This window comes from Sardina pilchardus, chromosome 8 (genome assembly GCF_963854185.1).
Source record: "Sardina pilchardus chromosome 8, fSarPil1.1, whole genome shotgun sequence".
Classification (NCBI taxonomy): domain Eukaryota; kingdom Metazoa; phylum Chordata; class Actinopteri; order Clupeiformes; family Clupeidae; genus Sardina; species Sardina pilchardus.
In genome coordinates this window covers 12,112,414-12,129,249 of record NC_085001.1, presented here as the reverse complement: position 1 = coordinate 12,129,249, position 16,836 = coordinate 12,112,414, and the positions used below count along the sequence as shown (strand labels likewise).

The 16,836-nt window shown below is 41.4% G+C and overlaps 3 protein-coding genes across 5 annotated transcripts in view; 2 read left to right on the top strand and 1 right to left on the bottom strand.

Annotated features, from left to right (window-relative positions):
- Nucleotides 1–6,893, top strand: part of si:ch211-102c2.8 (trichohyalin) — a 20,862-nt gene extending 13,969 nt beyond the window's left edge. Inside the window, exons 25-27 of the mRNA XM_062543865.1 lie at nucleotides 867–942; nucleotides 1,572–1,760; nucleotides 6,109–6,893. Coding sequence (XP_062399849.1) covers nucleotides 867–942; nucleotides 1,572–1,760; nucleotides 6,109–6,156 — 313 coding nt within the window. The 3' untranslated portion in view covers nucleotides 6,157–6,893. The remainder of the gene's footprint in view (nucleotides 1–866; nucleotides 943–1,571; nucleotides 1,761–6,108) is intronic.
- A 70-nt stretch (nucleotides 6,894–6,963) lies between these two features.
- On the bottom strand, nucleotides 6,964–11,627 carry ccdc117 (coiled-coil domain containing 117). Of its 2 annotated transcripts, none has more exons than XM_062542729.1 (6): nucleotides 11,216–11,627; nucleotides 10,379–10,596; nucleotides 10,113–10,163; nucleotides 9,343–9,606; nucleotides 8,666–8,812; nucleotides 6,964–8,153 (listed from the first exon to the last, which is right to left on the bottom strand). In XM_062542729.1, the coding sequence occupies exons 2-6, from the start codon at nucleotides 10,522–10,524 to the stop codon at nucleotides 7,877–7,879; spliced, it is 885 nt and encodes a 294-aa protein (XP_062398713.1). In that variant the 5' UTR covers nucleotides 10,525–10,596; nucleotides 11,216–11,627; the 3' UTR covers nucleotides 6,964–7,876. The 2 variants fall into 2 exon arrangements, with proteins under 2 accessions (XP_062398713.1, XP_062398714.1); XM_062542730.1 differs by having other exon boundaries at nucleotides 6,964–8,150; nucleotides 11,216–11,621.
- Nucleotides 11,628–12,319: 692 nt separating this feature from the next.
- On the top strand, nucleotides 12,320–16,449 carry tcn2 (transcobalamin II). Of its 2 annotated transcripts, none has more exons than XM_062542727.1 (10): nucleotides 12,320–12,404; nucleotides 12,584–12,651; nucleotides 13,496–13,679; nucleotides 13,853–14,022; nucleotides 14,121–14,273; nucleotides 14,532–14,704; nucleotides 15,174–15,348; nucleotides 15,570–15,750; nucleotides 16,073–16,191; nucleotides 16,315–16,449. In XM_062542727.1, exons 2-10 carry the CDS (start codon nucleotides 12,591–12,593, stop codon nucleotides 16,374–16,376), a joined length of 1,278 nt encoding a protein of 425 aa, XP_062398711.1. In that variant the 5' UTR covers nucleotides 12,320–12,404; nucleotides 12,584–12,590; the 3' UTR covers nucleotides 16,377–16,449. The 2 variants fall into 2 exon arrangements, with proteins under 2 accessions (XP_062398711.1, XP_062398712.1); XM_062542728.1 differs by having other exon boundaries at nucleotides 12,332–12,400; nucleotides 16,315–16,391.
- The last annotated feature ends 387 nt before the right edge of the window (nucleotides 16,450–16,836 follow it).

Genomic DNA, 16,836 nt, shown 5'->3' with positions numbered 1-16,836 from the left:
ATAAAACTGTATCCATACGTACAAATGCACATCCCATAGCCAAAATAAGAGTAACACCAAAGAATGCCTTGCATCACACCTGTGCTAGACATGAGTCCACAATAGTCAGCATTTATCTCCAATTAGTTCTCTGATGTTGGCCTTTGTTTTTTGTGTCCCAGCCCTTATACCTTTATATATATAATAAATGCCATTATGAAATTTGCGGAAATTAATATCCTTCTTAAGTCTTGTTCTTATTCAGCAGCGCTATATCGAGGCCTGCATTGTTGAGTATATTGTGTAACTCTGTAATTGTTTCCTGTTGATGAAATTATTGCTACCTACAGATGCAAAGCAGATTTGCTCAAGAGAAGGTAACCGCTGTGGTATTTAGGTTTTTAGATGTTTACACTAGTCGGTATGTAGCGTACTAGGGTAGTTTAACTCACTAATTTAATTAACCTCTCTTTAGTAGGTATTTAGATTATTTTTCAGTTAATAATAATAACTGTTGATATTTAGAGGAGTCTCTGAGCTTTTTCTCTCTCTGGATTCCCTGTTAGATTGTTTGAGTTCCTAACCTTCTCTAGGCTACTATATCTTAGAGTGGCTTTTGTTTTCCACTAATATGTACAACTATTCTACATGACCTGTTTTAGGGTAGAATTGTAAACTATAATGTTGTCACCTTCCTGAAATAGGTTTTTCAGAAAACACAAAAAGGTTAACCAATACTTGATGATTGATGAATTAGTTAAAAAAACAAATGTCAAAAAATGATTTATGTTATTATTTTAGGAAGGTGACGATGTCATAATTATACAGTGAGAGCCAGCATTTGCCTTTGTCTGATTTCTCTGTTCTGTGATCACGCACTGGTGCAGAAGAACTCCAAGAGTGCGCTCAGACCAGGAGAAGAAGCTTCAGCGTCTGGAGGAGGAGATGAGGCAGCTCACCATGGTACACTCTAGTCTGGCTATCACCATGCTAAGCTCAATCTTTTAACATTGAACATTAGTGTGGGGAGTCTGCGCTTTACTTCTACTCCACAAGAGGCGTGATCAATGGGCATCGTTCAAATGACTCCGTACGCTTGGATAGTCCTTCAACCAATTAGACCAACGATCCGGTGGATCTATTGGATAAGCTTGTTTGTGACGCATTAGTGATTTTTTGACCATTAAAAAGTGTCTGTGTGGTCTATGAACTAATGAGGGTTTGATGAAAGCATGCTTTCTCACTCTCTGTTGGTTTTCTCATTAAAAAGAAGAGGGGGCAGCAATAACCAATAATCTTCACTGTCACTGAGTTCGATTAATGTGTAATTATGTATGGCCCTCTGTAGGTTCAGCAACAGTTCCGCAAGTTATCAGGTTGCTGAACCGTTCTTGGAAATCCCCATATGATGGCAATTAGGCACTTTTTTCCCTCCTTCTCTCTCCATATTTTCTTTTAATAGTATCTATCTATTTTTCTTTTGAATTAATTTATTCTTTAAGTTGAATGGACACTTGAGCACAAGGAATTTCAATGCTTATAAATGCTCATTTCTGAGTAGTGTGAACTTTGTGTTCTACTTCTAATAATAGGGTGACTTTGACCACACGTCCTCGGCCACACGTTCGTCCCCGGCGCCCCCACACCCCCCGACTGCCCTCCGCTCTCAGGACCTGGCCTCCTACAAGCTGCTCCGCCACCTGCAGAGCCGCATCCGGCACCTGCACTCCGAGAGCCGGGCGGCTGGACCCACCGAGCTGACGGGCTCCTACCTGGAAACGGTATGTGGCAGAAGTTTTGCGGGCATTGTGCCTGAATTCAGACATGGGCCAGGCCATTTAAGATGTGCAAATCGATTTTAAAAATCTGTGTTTGTTTGTCCCTGGCTGTCTTTAGATAACATATAGATGTGTTGACGTACTTTGGTCTGTTTAATGGATTTTTTACAGCACTACAACACAAACTCATGATACTGACAAAACCTTGCTTGGCAACGGGCTCGTAGCCAGTATAAGCTGTGTATAAATGTGCTTTAGGAATACATTTTACTTACTTCATTATTATTATGACCGCCGCTAGCATAGCTAGCGAAGCGGTCATATAGTTGTTGTCAAAGTTTTTTTTTTTTTTTTTTTTTTTTTTCCGTCATCGGTTCTGAATTTTTGGTCAACGATTCCCGGGACACCGTAACACCGGGGCACATGAAACTTGGTGGGCATGTAGCCCCAGTAGACTTTTACGGAAAAATTTCGTTTCGTCCCCGGGGGTCACTCCCCCCCCGCGCTGGCCCCGCCCGAAGCCCAAAAATTGCAGTTTTTCCTACATAACTACCTGAACCGTGGCACCGAGGATGACACATTTTTTATGGTATGTTGGTCTCAAGAGCTCGGATCAACTTAGCTTATAACCAGTCATTTGTGAATTGCACCCCCATGGTAAAAATTGAAAATGTAATGTAATATTGCTTTAATTGCCCCTATCTTCAGATGAGATGCTATGAACTGCACCAAATTTCATGTGTATGATTAACCTGACACCCTCTGGGAGTATGCCAAGTTTTGTGGACTTTCATCCATGGGGGGCTATAATAAATGTATTTATGTGTGCATTTAGTGAATGGTCCCTCAACGTGGCTGCTCTACACTGAAGCCTAGAATGGCCCCATGGCCCCATGTAGCTGTGTCACTGGCACCCCCGTGGCTACCCTGTGCTTACCAAATAAAACAATTATGTATTTATTACGATTTTATATGAGAACGTCAAAAGCAGAACTAATGCAACCACATTCAAACACTGCAGCCTGCTGCCACTGGTGTGTGGCGCTGGCGCTGCTCAGTGAATGATAGATCGGATCAGAGAGAAGAAGACAAACGAAGAAGATGGAGTTGTGATTTCTCAGTTCCGAATGGCGGCCATATTGGAATTTTCTTTACTGTCGCTAGTTTCACACTACTTGCAGTAAGCTAAACGATTTCATCTCTTACGTGACTTGTTGGTCTTGCACGTAACTGTGTAACCGTCTGACTGATAAAGAAGTTGTTAAATGTCTTTACGTTTAGAAACATAATCAAGCAAACTCATCCAAGCAGATGCGAATAGCCTACAATGTCAGTACTCAAACCACCAGTAGCAGGCTTAGGACTAGGTAAGTAAAACATCTCTTCTCTATATCTCTACTATTTTCATTTTAAAAACTGTATGTAAAGCGTAATTCTAGCCAACACCTGTTTCCAAAATGTATTTATAGAGTCTGTACATGTGGTCCCTAGCTTGGTTTGCCCGAAAATTAAGTGGAAATATCCTTTAGAAGTGTTTACTTTAGGCGCTAGTTAGCATGTAACAGCATCTGAATTAATGAACTGGCATGGTGCATTTATACCTGACGATCTCTTTCAAGTAATTTAAATAAAAAACGGACCTCATGGTTAGTATTTATAGAGTCTGTACATGTGGTCCCTAGCTTGGTTTGTCTGAAAATTAAGTGAAAATATCCTTTAGTAGTGTTTGTACTCTAGGCGCCAGTTAGCATGTAACAGCATGTGAATGAATGAACTGGCCACTAGCATGGTGCATTTATACCTGACGATCTCTTTCAAGTTATTTGAATAAAAAACTGACATCATGGTTAGTATTTATAGAGTCTGTACATGTGGTCCCTTGCTTGGTTTGTCTGAAAATTAAGTGGAAATATCCTTTAGAAGTGTTTGTACTTTAGGCGCTAGTTAGCGTGCCAGGTGTCATACCATCAGTAATCATCTCACTAAACACGTCTTTTCATATCCAATCTGTTCAACAGAGTTTGCCAGTCAGACCACTACACCTTTGCCAGCACCACCACCCAGCAAGCTTCATCAACTCCAGCCATGCCGGTAAATACAGTGCCTATTGACAGCCTACACACCCCTGTTCAAATGTCAGTAGCTTTGTCCATTGTTAAATCCCCGTTGTTCTTAAATGTGTTATTGTGTTTCGGAAAGGTATTGCATTACATTACTCTTCACCTTTTGCTTTTGTAGTAGAAAACATGTTGATGGTAGTGAAAAGGTAGTAAATTCAGCTCAATTTTTTTTTTATGAACCCTGCCATTGCAGTATCATCTCACTAAATACGCCTTTTCATTTCTAATCTGTTCTACAGAGTTTACCAATCAGACCTACACCTCTGTCAAATTCGCTCACAACGCTGCCAGTAACACCCCAGCAAGGTAGAACTGCATTTTCATTAGTCTGGCACCAATATCAAGGGAGAAACAAGCCATGAATGTCTGTCACAACTTCTTTGCATCTTTACTTTCCTTACATCTGAAGAGTGTGTTACATATATCATTATTAAAAAATATTTTAATAAATTGTTTAAGCATGTACAATAAATAAAGCATGTAAATGAGCATGTAAAATAAATAAACAAAAGCAAGTAAAATAAATAAATAAACAAAATGTATTGAACCTAATACTATGTGTGGTGAGTCTGTGTTATAGTTGCTGAGGATAAATGTTTTTATATTGGATTATTAAATTACAGAATACATTTATAGGTTTCTCATCAGCAGGCACTGTCTTCACCTTAGTAAATTTGGTAACTTTGGTAAGTCCTGTAAATAATTGTAAATTGTTCTGATTGAGGGCAAATGGAAAGTGTTATAATGTATTATTGCTATTTTAGTGCATCATTTTCATTATTATGGCCATAAATAAGGCCAATTAGAAGCTGGTGGGTAGTAAGCGGCAAAAGGGTGGCCCTTTATCTGGAGCCGCTTCTGAGCCGCCGGTGGACAGCCAGAGAACTGATGAGCAAAACTCCAGCGGGCCACTGGTGGTTACCGCCGTTGGACCGCCAACTCTGCCGCTGGTTTGTAACAGTAACTTTAGCATTGCCCATTAAATGATTGTAAAATATTTATTGAGGTGAGTTTAACAAGTGTAATTTCATTGGCATATAATTCAGGCCTATAGTAGATGGCTAAATGGCTACAGTAGAAGGATACACGAAAAGCCCAAACTACCAAAATCTTCATATTTTATTACCACAGTTTCTATCTATAGGCCTCTCTTATTTGGTATACTGACTAGACATTATTGAACAAACATAGGCTATTCATCTGTATTTCAGTATCTCAGTAGGTTAAAGTATTTTTTAGATACCTCCCTGAAATTACTTTTTGCAGGTTGTGATGTCTTCTATACGTTCTGACGTTACTGTTAAAATGGCGTAACTGTTAAATTCCAATATAGTGAGTAGGCTATTGGCAAAACCGATTGGCATTTTTATGTTGAGCCGGCAGGGGGCTCAGTTTAAAAAGTAACTAAGTTCGCACACACACATCAACAGATTCACACGCACAGATAAACACACTTCCATGTATTCCACACACACACACACACACACATGCGCACACATGCACATTCACACACACAGACAGACACACACACATCTTTATACAAGCAAACTCACACATGCACACTCATATACACATGAGCTGCAAGAGTAGGAGATATACATACAGTATATTGCACAAATCGGAGATAAGGCAGGTTTAGACTTGCTGCAGACAACGCGTTCGTGTTCGTATCATGACTGCCTCGCGTATTTTGCGGTCGTTTGGTGCGTCGGTCGTGCACGTCGTCGCAAGCGAACATGACGCGTCCGCGAGATGCAATACTGATAAGAAAGTAGGGGGCGATCACTACAAAAAAAGGTGACTGCAAGATGCATTATCGACATCGAAGCTGGGGGCAATCATGAGAGTAAACAATGGCACATGGCCACATCCACATCTGATGTTACTATTCTCCCCCTAGTGAAGACCTCCAGTAGGGTGCGTAATGCTGCAGCGAGTCTGTACACCGGACACAGCAGGTCGCACACGGGCGCATATGCTTACAAGTATAATCCCAGCCATACAGGAAAGTTGACGAGCGTAATTCGTTTTGGAGAGAATGTGCAGAACTGAGCGGCGGTCATATTGTGTACCGCTATGCGGTGCATCTAGTTACATTACATTTAGCAGACACTCTCTTACTCACTTCCTTTACGTTGTGCAGCTGTCCGTTATCTGTCATGTTTAAATGCAGGAGAAATCTAAGCAAGGTCATTTAAGGTCATTTAAGGTCGTTTCATCTGTGTCCTCAGATTCCAGCTACCCAGGAAAGCAGTCGGCCTTGTAAAACGCCGAAATAAGGACAGTATCTAGTGAAGGAAACTGATATAACATTAGACATGTAGATTTCATTACATACATACCATGTCTTCCTGCGTAAATGTATGTTATTTTTTGTCCAAAAATGCCCTTTGTATAAAATGGCTCCCTTAAACCAGGGTGGCTAGCTTACAAACATTGTAACAGGGAATATAACTGAAGTGTTCCAATCGCATTGCGTATGCTACAACAATTAGCTTCCACTGTAATCAGTGGAAGTAGTTACACCAGACGGGATAGCTTCCTGTACATTCGGGAAAAAATACACCAGTCTTCTCAAATGGATTTTATGCGTCGCAAACGGAGCATTTCAGTCACATGCCTGGTGTAGCTCCCCTGTAAGTTACATACATCACAGTGTTACAAAATCCTTTAAAAATGGCATAGGAGAGGTCAGAACATTTCAAGTGGCAACACTCAGCACGTGTAACGGGGTTACAGTAACCTTGCTGAAAGGGGAATGTCCTGATGGTTTCTCTCAAATGTCTTCCTCAGCACTTGGGGCTGTGATGAAGTTTTACAGCTGGACTAAAGGTTGAGGGAAGAGAGTGGTGTATCTCCACGCCCTGACAGAAAAGTCTGTGATCAGCAGTCAGGTGACTTAGCTCAGGTCATGGTGACCTTATGTATCCTGTCTCACACGTAGTTGGATTAGTTTTAACTTTTTTTTTTTTTTTTACAAATATGAATCAACACAACACAAGCTGCTAAATCAGTGTTTCTTTCTTAAATGTATGCTTATAGCACAATGCAATGTACTTTTTCATAAATAAAGTCACTGTCATAAATATGTTGAGCCATAATTATTTTATTTTAAAAAATCACACAAACATTAAAGACTTACTATGATAAAAGCAATAAACTTGTACATAGAAAACAACTATCTACAACCCAAATATAATTGTAGATGCCATGCTTTATTTCATAAGGCAGAAAGTATGGCCATGCACTTTTATGTACTGAAATCCTAGAGACAATCCACTGTCGGATCTGGGTCCAAGTTGTGCTCTAATTTTAGAGACCAACATTTACTCCCCCCTCTGAGGACAAGAAAATTACACTGGAAATGTCTTTTTGAAAGGACAGCTAAACATGTTAACAGATATGTGCTAGTACATATCTGTAAATAGCTGTTCTCTTTTAAAGCCATCCAAGCTTAGACAGAGAAAAGAAATGGCAAACAGCAACTGAAATTACATTTCTCACCAAACGTGGTATTGCACCGATATTCTTACCCAAGTAATATTTTGGCTGGGGAAGAATTATTTAACTGTTGGAACAGTACTTTTCCATTACGCTTTTGCTCAGCTTTAAGTAACAAAACAAGACTTGATTTATACTTGTACTATCACTGGTGTGATTTATACTGAATAACTGAAAAATACAAAGCAGTACATGGCAATAAACTTTCCAAAACAGATAGTCCTTCGCTGTGGTCCCTGTAGCACCGAAGCTGTTTCTCATCTGCATATTGTGACACTACCACAACCATCTTTCAATTAACCATAGTGCAATTCCAAAACCATAGATAATGGCGTTTCTTTTTTGGCAAGTAATAACTCCCTAAGTGAATACACACAGCCAACACTTCCGCATATAGCCCTATGCTCTAGACATCAGAGCAATCAGTGACGTACAAAATGGTGGCACGCCATCCGGGTCCGACACACAAAATGGTGGCGGAGGCCCAGTCGTGCCTCCCTACAGCTCCATGTCCTCCTCCCCAGACTCCTGGGCCGCTGACGAGCCGTAGCCTGGTCTCAGGGCCCCCTCGCCGAAGTCTCTGAGGTGCGCCTGCGGCGGCGGCGGCGGCGGCGGAGTGGCCGGGGCTCCGGTGCTGCCCGCTGTGCTGGTGGACTGCCTGCTGGCAAACTGCTGCTGCTGTTTGCGCTGCCGCTGGAGGGAGTCCTTCAGCCGGCGGGCCACCGCATCCTCTGGGGGGCGCCACACCACCAACTGCATGCAAGAATGACTCCTACTTAGATACAGAGAGAGAGAGAGAGAGAGAGATATGATAATATTTCATATGTGGCATCTTCGTATTATGTATGTTATTGACCTATGTTGACCACAAGAGAAGCAGAGATGTAAAAGTCCAGCTTCAGAAAGTAAAAATCCTGCCATGTATTGGTTCTACCTGTGCACTAATAATTGTGGTCATTAGAATCAGATGATTAGGTGAATTGTTGGAACAAAAACGATTACTTTCTGAAGCCGGACTTTTACACCTCTGAAGAGAAGTGACTCGATCTTTGATCCCTGTTGCTCCAACAAGAGGACACAAACGGGATCCCGCTCATAACAGCACTAGGTGGTTGTCCTTGGTAAAAACAGGCTGTGGATTATGGTGTTGGCACAGGTTACACCCATGGTTTTCTGTTACAAGGAGTAGGTGCCAGTGGAAGGATCGATTAGCTGCCCACCAAGTAAACTTCCACTCAGGCTCCCTGTTTAGAAGGACAGAAGGGAAACCGTGGACGTTACACTCACACAGACTCGGCCACGTTGTGGGGCAGAATGTCTCCGATGCCGCGCTGCAGCCCCGCTTTTAAGCTGTCGGACAGGACCAGCACAGGCCGCCGCTGGGCCGGCTCCACATCCAGGTCCTCTTCGTCAACGTCATCCTCTAACGTGATTCTGCACAACAGAGAAAACGTGGTCACTGGATGGCATGGGCCGATCATGGATGAATGTGACATGTTTGGTATATTTCTTCTCCTTACACACCACACACTGTAGTTCTTGTTAGCCTGACTCACTAAGCCTCACTTGTTAGCCTGACTCACACTACACACTGTAGTTCTTGTTAGCCTGCCAAACTAACATCCACTGGGTTCATAGAAGTCTCAGACTGTTCCATTGGATTCAGCAACAGACAGTAAATCGAATTGACAGAATCCAGTTGGATAAGTCACAACACCTTTGACCTCACCAGTCACCGTATTCACAAAACTTCAAGTAAAATTCCCTCTCTTTATTCTCTTTGACCCCCTCAAATAGGTTCGTGTTAACATTGGCAAATTAAATTATATTATCTTCAGGAGAAGTGGACATCCATTCAACAATGTATCACGACATTTGCTGTAACATCATAGTCATGACCATAGTCAGTATGGACAAAATGCAAACAATGATTGATGATTGGGTGTCTGTCCATCATTCCTGACCTTTCCTCAATCTCCTGCAGTCTCCTCTGTGCTGCCTCCACCTCCATGCAGGACCCGTCCACGTCCGCAGCAGGAAGGAGAGGAGAGGGGACGCTGGGGGCGGCCAGGTCCACATGCTGGCCCCTCGGGTCGGGTTGGGGCAGCGCTGGGGTAGCGTCCACGGAGGCCGATGCTGCCGCAGCAGAGCAGTGCAGAGACCAGTGAGACTTTGGATCCTCCGCGAGCTCCTCCCCTGTCAGCCGCCTTCTTTTGGGACTGCAAGCTCTGGGAAGATCCGGACCAAAGAGACACACACGGTGATGTGAAGATTCATTCAGAAGAACCATTGCAACAATAACAACCACCTTCCCACTGCATCAGCACAGCAGAGGTGGAAAAGTCCAGCTTCAGAAAGTAAAAGTCCTACCACATATTTGTGCCAACCACTCACTTAAACCAGCTGATAGTAATTAGCACAACTCTTCAGCTAGGTAGAGCAGCTAATTGATGAGATCACCTGTGTTACAGTAAGTGCACAGATAGAACCAATACATGATTGGACTATTACTTTCTGAAGCAGGAGTTTTCCACCTCGTCAGCTCAGAGTATGGCACCCAGTTTATAGAAAACGGTCTTAAGAGGGGGAATAAAACAGGCTTGCATCTGAAGGCCTATGTGCTTAGACAAATAATCTGCATGGCTGCAGGGTATGTAAAGGATCGATCATAAATGTGCTAAAATGCACATCTCAATAAATCAACATGCAAACACATTTGGGTCAACTGACTCACTCGTCGTCTGTTCTCCTTCTATGTTTTCTCAAGCAACGCCTCTCCCAGCTCCTGCAGGCATAACATAAGGCAAAGCAAGGTTACATTCCTCTCAAAATTAAAAAAATTGCCTTATCATATTTCACAATCATTGTGTGCAATCCTGTTGCTAGTTATTTATACTGCATAACATCATCATGACAGTTAACATCATCATGACAGTTAACATCATGCCATTTGAACAGTCTATAGACTATAATTGTCTGCAATGGGATGCAGAGGCTCACGTATTTCTCCTGGAGTCTGCCCCTGAAAAGTGGCATGTTGCACTGGTCGAATCTTTTGAGGCAATCAACTCAGGAATATGGCGGTGAGGAGAGAAGGGTGGAGGGAAGAACCCCAGCTCGCTGCTCGCCGGGCTGGGATGATGCATCTTCACGTAGCCTAGTTAGGCTACGAAGGATGAGTTTATATCTCCTCAAGCAAACAATGATTTGTGGCAATCCTAGGGAGGAAACATGCAGTTGACATTACCTCATACTTTTGAATAGCCCTACTGTGTGTTGACTATGTTTTATGAAGTGGTTTCGTGGCAGTGGCAGGCATTGTGGTTAACCACACTGATGTCCTCCAGCATACAGCTGCAGTGATTTCACTCCAGGTCATGGCAGTAGCAACCCAATTTCCCTTACAAATTAGGCGTACGTTTAATTGATAGGGCCGCAATAAAACAATAATATTCACGTGGGTCGCCTGTAAGACCCCTGTGCCTAGATACAGAGCTAGTGGTCCTAGTTGATGTTGATGTATCAAGTTAGCCCACAACTTTAAGATGCAAGAGAGAACGATTAAAAACTTGATTATTATATTATTTATTTTTTAGCTACGTGTAACTCATAATGGCAACTGTCGTTATCAATACATGACAGCACATGCCTTTTGGCAACAGACTGTAAACCAACAATAGCACAGTATTTCAGTTTGGTTATAGTTGATTTAGTGTAGGCTAAGTAGCGTTAACTTAACTATCTACCTCCTAGTTAGCAACAATCAAGCTAGCTCGCGTTGCATAGATTACTAAAAGAAGTCGTCAGCGTGACACACATTAACAGCTCACACCATACCTTTAAAAGTTGCGGTTTCGTCGATTTGGACATTAAATGAGGTTCCACCACACAAAAATCACGAAGCAAAGTTTGCTGGTTGACAAACTAACAAACTGTTAAAATAACCAAGTAAGATGAACAGCATTAGCTTACTAGCTCGCTAGTGGCCTGCTAGCGAGTTGGTTTCTCATCGCATTCTATTCCATTCCATTTAGTCTAGTGCAGAACAGCACACGGAGAATCATTTAAAACTGACTAGATGTTACTATAAATCAAACGAGCTCAATAATCCTAACCGGTGACTGTATGCCATACAAAAACATGTGCTACATTACAGTTAGCTTGCATTATTGTCCCGCCCCCTTGTCGATTTGTTTATCTGTATGGGATGCAGCCATAGGATGCAGCTGTCAGTGTAGCCCATGGTGTAGCCACTACTTCCACAGAACTTCATGCAACAGTAACATATTTGTTACAATGTTACCAATCAAAGAGTTATAAACCCCATACTCTTAGTTTGCGCCAAAGCATAGAAATGGCGTTTTCAAGTCCTCGTGAATAGCCTTGTCACATTTCTAGATCAATGTAGAACATTCTGGAATGTGTAGTTTATGCGCACCGCCCCCAGTTAAGGTTATGATAATGTCAAATTTCAAGGCACTCATTTAGCAATTTTATTGCGGTCATTAAATTTAAGTTGTCAGTTAGCCTACTTCAAGAAATACACTATTTTATTGCAATTTTCTCTATAGTCTGACCAACTTTTTGAATTTGTTCCCTACTAAATTATTAGGCTATTGTATTGCTTTAGTTTGTATGTCAAGTACTTTAACCATAGCATAACCATCTAAACTCTATAAAGGGTTAGAAATGGGCCTAGTCCTAGTCGGCCTGGAATTAAGATCAGGCTACTAAAAATAATCAATAACTCCAATCATGTCCAAGCAATAACCGATGTTCATCACTTCAACGTTCTACCAAGTTCAGGTTGAGACCTACAGGCTAAGTCAAATAGTTTGCTATTTTAAGTCCACAAAATCGATTTTTTTTTTAGTAGATTCACCTAAAATGGATTTTACTAACTCCGTTTATTCCCTCCCACTAAAAACGTCACGTGATTCAACTGAGCCATGCACAAGATGAGAGTCAACAATTTTGTCAGTGTGCTGTGGCTGTGACGAAGTGTGGTCGAACCTGAAAGGAGTAGGTATGCAATACTCACTTGATGTATTGTTAATGGTGAATATATGGATACAAATGATTAATGCGATTAAATGACAATTATACATGATAGCCTACGACCATGTTGAGCCTGATTGTAGCATAAACGGTAACCTTGTTTTAAAATGACTTTATACATGTTCTAACGCACCTCTCCTCATGTAGGTCAACTATGAATGTGATTTTCTGCATTTTGAGTGCTCTGGTTGTTCTGGCAACTGCCAAACCATGTGGTAATTATCAAGTTATTTTGAAGTTTTTTAGACTTATTTTCAAAGCGAGATAATTGTTGTGTAATCGTGGGCATTTCACTCTGATGCTATTGCCTTGTGTGCTTTGGCTCTACCAGAACCGTGATAGTGGGGGGATGCACAGAATTTCAGCAGCATTCAGATTGTTGCAACATTCGTAGGCTACAACTCTGTGTGATAACAGTGTGATCAGCACAACCAACCTGAATGCTCCTGGTGAATGCATAGTCTGTCCGTGCCAATGTGGGTTTTGTTACATGGAGGACAAGACAGTAAACATAAAGATGAGTTAAAGTAATTAGGCCTATTTTAGAGAAACTCTTCAAAGAGTTCAAAAATCAAAACAATTACTAATTCCATGCTAAAACAATGTTATGACTTGCTTGTTATAACACTACAAATGCTTACATCATTGCATGCATAAGGGTATGGAAAACGGCAGTTTATTCTGTACTTTGTCCTGTCAGGTGTGTTAGTGACATCTTTCAGTTTCTTGAAATCCTGCTGTTTTATGAGGTCACTGAGGTTAATGGGTGAACTGGGTGAACGCTGAGGCAGCAGAGGAAATGGCAAGGGCAGAGTGGTGTTGAGTTAAACTGTATGTGTGATTAGGGTCTTCCAAATGAACATAAAGATGCTCTTACTGAAATTTGTTATTTTAAGTTTCAACATTTACTATTTCAGTTGCCCATGTTCCTGGTGTAATTGTAATAAAAAACATGTTACTATAGCAGAACTCACACTAGATTTTTCTTGAGAACTCTTTCATTGTTTGTGTTTTCATGTGTGTGCAATATCTGTCTTTTTTTCTCTACTAACCCCACAGCACAGGACCATGACAAGCTTTTACTCTCCCTGAATAAGCAGCTGCTTCGTTCCTTGGAGGACAAAGACAGTCTTCCCAATCCCAGCGTGCATCTGGCTCTGCGTCTCTCCACAACTCATAACCTCAACAAGGAGACTGAGCATCTGAACAACCTCAAGACCAAACTTCACGATGACATTCAGAGGTGGCCCATCGTGATGCTCATAGTGTCTTTCAAACCCCTTGAGAAATTGTGATTGTTATTAGCTCCCTATTCAATTCTCCAGCTTGTGTAGGAGTCGCTGATCTTTTTACTGTTGTATGTCAGCATCATATCCATGGCAGTATCCTCAGTGTTGTATTTCTGGTTCTTTGTAGCTCTCTCAACAAGGGTCAGGCAGTATTGGGTCGCCTCGCTCTTTACATGCTGGCTTTGAAATCCTCCTGCCACGATCTCAACAGTCTTACATTCAGTGTCAATGGGAAGAGCGAACCTCTCCTCACACATCTCAAGAAACAGATGGAAAATGAGAAGGAACATATTGCATGTAAGAGTATTTCATCATTTGAACGTATTCTGTTACTTGTTCTGTCCTGTTGTACATTTTGTATTTTGGCATTGCGTAACACTTTGCTAAACTTACAGTCAGCCAGAGACCACTGACCAATTACTACCAGTATTCTCTTGGCATACTGACCTTGTGTTTGAGTGGAGTCCGCGTGAACCCACACGTAAGCAACAAGCTCATACATGCCGTGGAGCGTGGACTCATCAAGCATGGGGACTCTCTTTGCGTTGGTAAGTAACATCACCTTATGATCCCACAGCACTGATGTTAACATGACCTGGAACTCTTATTTTCCAACTGGAGCCACTTGGAACTACACTTACAATTACTACATGACATGCACTTTCCCATAATTCATTCTTCATTATTTATCATTAATTTAATTCATATGCTTATGAATATAATATATTCTTATGCTTATGAATATATATTCTATATGCTGAGCCACACAAGACTCACTTGCTCCATGACTCTGGTGCATTTGATAGACACATATGCCATGGCTGGGATGGCCCTGCAGTGCCTGAAGAATACCGGCTCCCATGTGGCGGATGCCACTCAGCTGGAGAAAGCCCTGGCCACCATCAAACAGAGGCTGCTGAGCTCTGAGAGAGCCGATGGACATTTGGGCAATGAGTTCAGTACAGGACTGGCTGTGCAGGTCAGAGCTGATGTAGCTGAAGTCACAATATATGCATCCCAAACTCACTTAAACTAACACTGAGAGTAGTGCTCTCAATGATGTTATATTTGTGTATGAATGGGTTGGGTAGTTGTAGTGTGATCTACCTCTGTCTGCTGCAGATATGATGGCTGAATATCAATATCGCCAGTCTTGAGGGTTGGAAATGAAAAGTGTATAGTAGTTCTAGAAAGAATAGTGCTTCCTTATGTATTCAGGATTATTGTCTCAACGTCTTCTGACCGTGATCTTTTCAACAGCATGCTCTTGTAATATAATAAGATAGATAACATGTTTATTAGTAACACTTATTTGTGAAAATAAATAAAAGAGAAGAAGAGAAAATATGATATTAAAATGTAAATTATTCTTCTCTGCTTTGGTATGTGCCTGCCTGGCCTCACTGAAGTATGTTTATAAACGGCTTCTTCTCCTCTATCCACTTCAGGCCCTGCTGGCTATGGGCAGCGACGTGCAGACGTGTGCTGCCTCTATGGAGGCCCTGAGAGAGGATATCAGGAAGGGCACGTACGACAACCCCATGGGCATGTCCCAGACTCTACCGGCCCTGCACCTGCGCTCCTACCTCAGTCTTACGGGCAAGGAATGCAGGAATGAGGATGGTAGGAAATACTTGTGTTGAATTACGCAAATGTGAAATAGGAATGAACTTTGATTGTGGTGTATACTGTAACTCCATCAACAATAACAAGACCCATCATAAGAGCTATGTATGAATATTGCCGTTCTTGAGAAGGGAAGGGGGTCATTTTTCTTCAATTATACTATTTATATTCAGTATAGGATTATAATAAATTCTTAAAAACCTGTTTTGATTTTCCAGATACTTTGGTTCTAGATGTTACCTCTCCTGTGATAGTGCTCCCAAGCCAGACCAAAATACATCTGCAGGTGGAGGTGGTTAAGTCTGATAACGTGGCCACTTCGTATTCTGTGGATGTTCCCAAGGGCTCATCTCTCCTTGAGGCACTGACACTTCTTCAGGGAAATCAGGCTAGCTTCACGTATGTCTTCCATTTGTTTTGATAATGCATGCAACTGACAAACCAATGCAGACCTACTAATAAAGAAGTTTTCATTTATAAGGAGAAGGCTATCTTCTCCTTATAAATGAAAACTTCCGATCAAAATACATAACTAGAGAGATAAGGCTCTATGGACAGAGAAATTCATATTACACATTCTCACAATCTCAATGTACATTCCAAATCCAAATGAAAGAAAATATCATTCATACTATGGGAAACAAATCTGTATTTGGCTAATATGCTACCTGGAAGCGTTTCATTTCCCTATAATGAGGAGTTATTACTGTTCTCTGTCAAGGTTTGAGAAGGAGTCCAGCTTGTGGGGTCCTTTCCTGAGCTCTGTGAATGGGGAGCAGGCCCGTCAGTCTGACCGCAGATACTGGCGCCTGTCATCCAATGGCAAGGCTCTCGGCCAGGGTGAGACAATGATTCCTGCTCAAGAATATATAAGTTCATGAATTATTGTTTAATGTGGGGTTTTATTTTAGATATTTAATAAGATTTTGATGAACTGTGCTTTTAACATTATGTATTTCACAGGTGTCTCAGACTACAAGGTTGAGGCAGCCCAAAAAATCACAATCAAAAACAGTAGTTTCTGAGGCTACTAATGGTACCACCAGGAAAAAAGCACTATGATTTCAATAAAAAAAAATATATATAATACACCGAAAAGTGTTTCATTATTCTTGTTCATTGTTTCTCCTCTAAACCCACGCAACAACTCTAAAATGTCTTTTTCTTTGTTGTTGTTTTGCCATTTGCTACAATTATTGTCAAATAGATGCTATTTAAAGCACCATTTCTAACTCTTAACTATTCCTAAACAAAACACCTACCTAGGCTACAACTTGTGTTACGTCCAGATGCTTAATTTTGTCTGGGGCCTTGGCAGTAGGCCATTTCTATAGACAATAAATTCAAGTGGGCATATGATTAAACCTGCAGGTAGGCTATGTTAACCCAGATCGAAACTGCTCCCAGAAGATTTACCATTAGTTACCTTAGGCCTACTATATTTCTAAACCGTGCACAAATGCAACTTTTTTTTTTTTTTTTTGC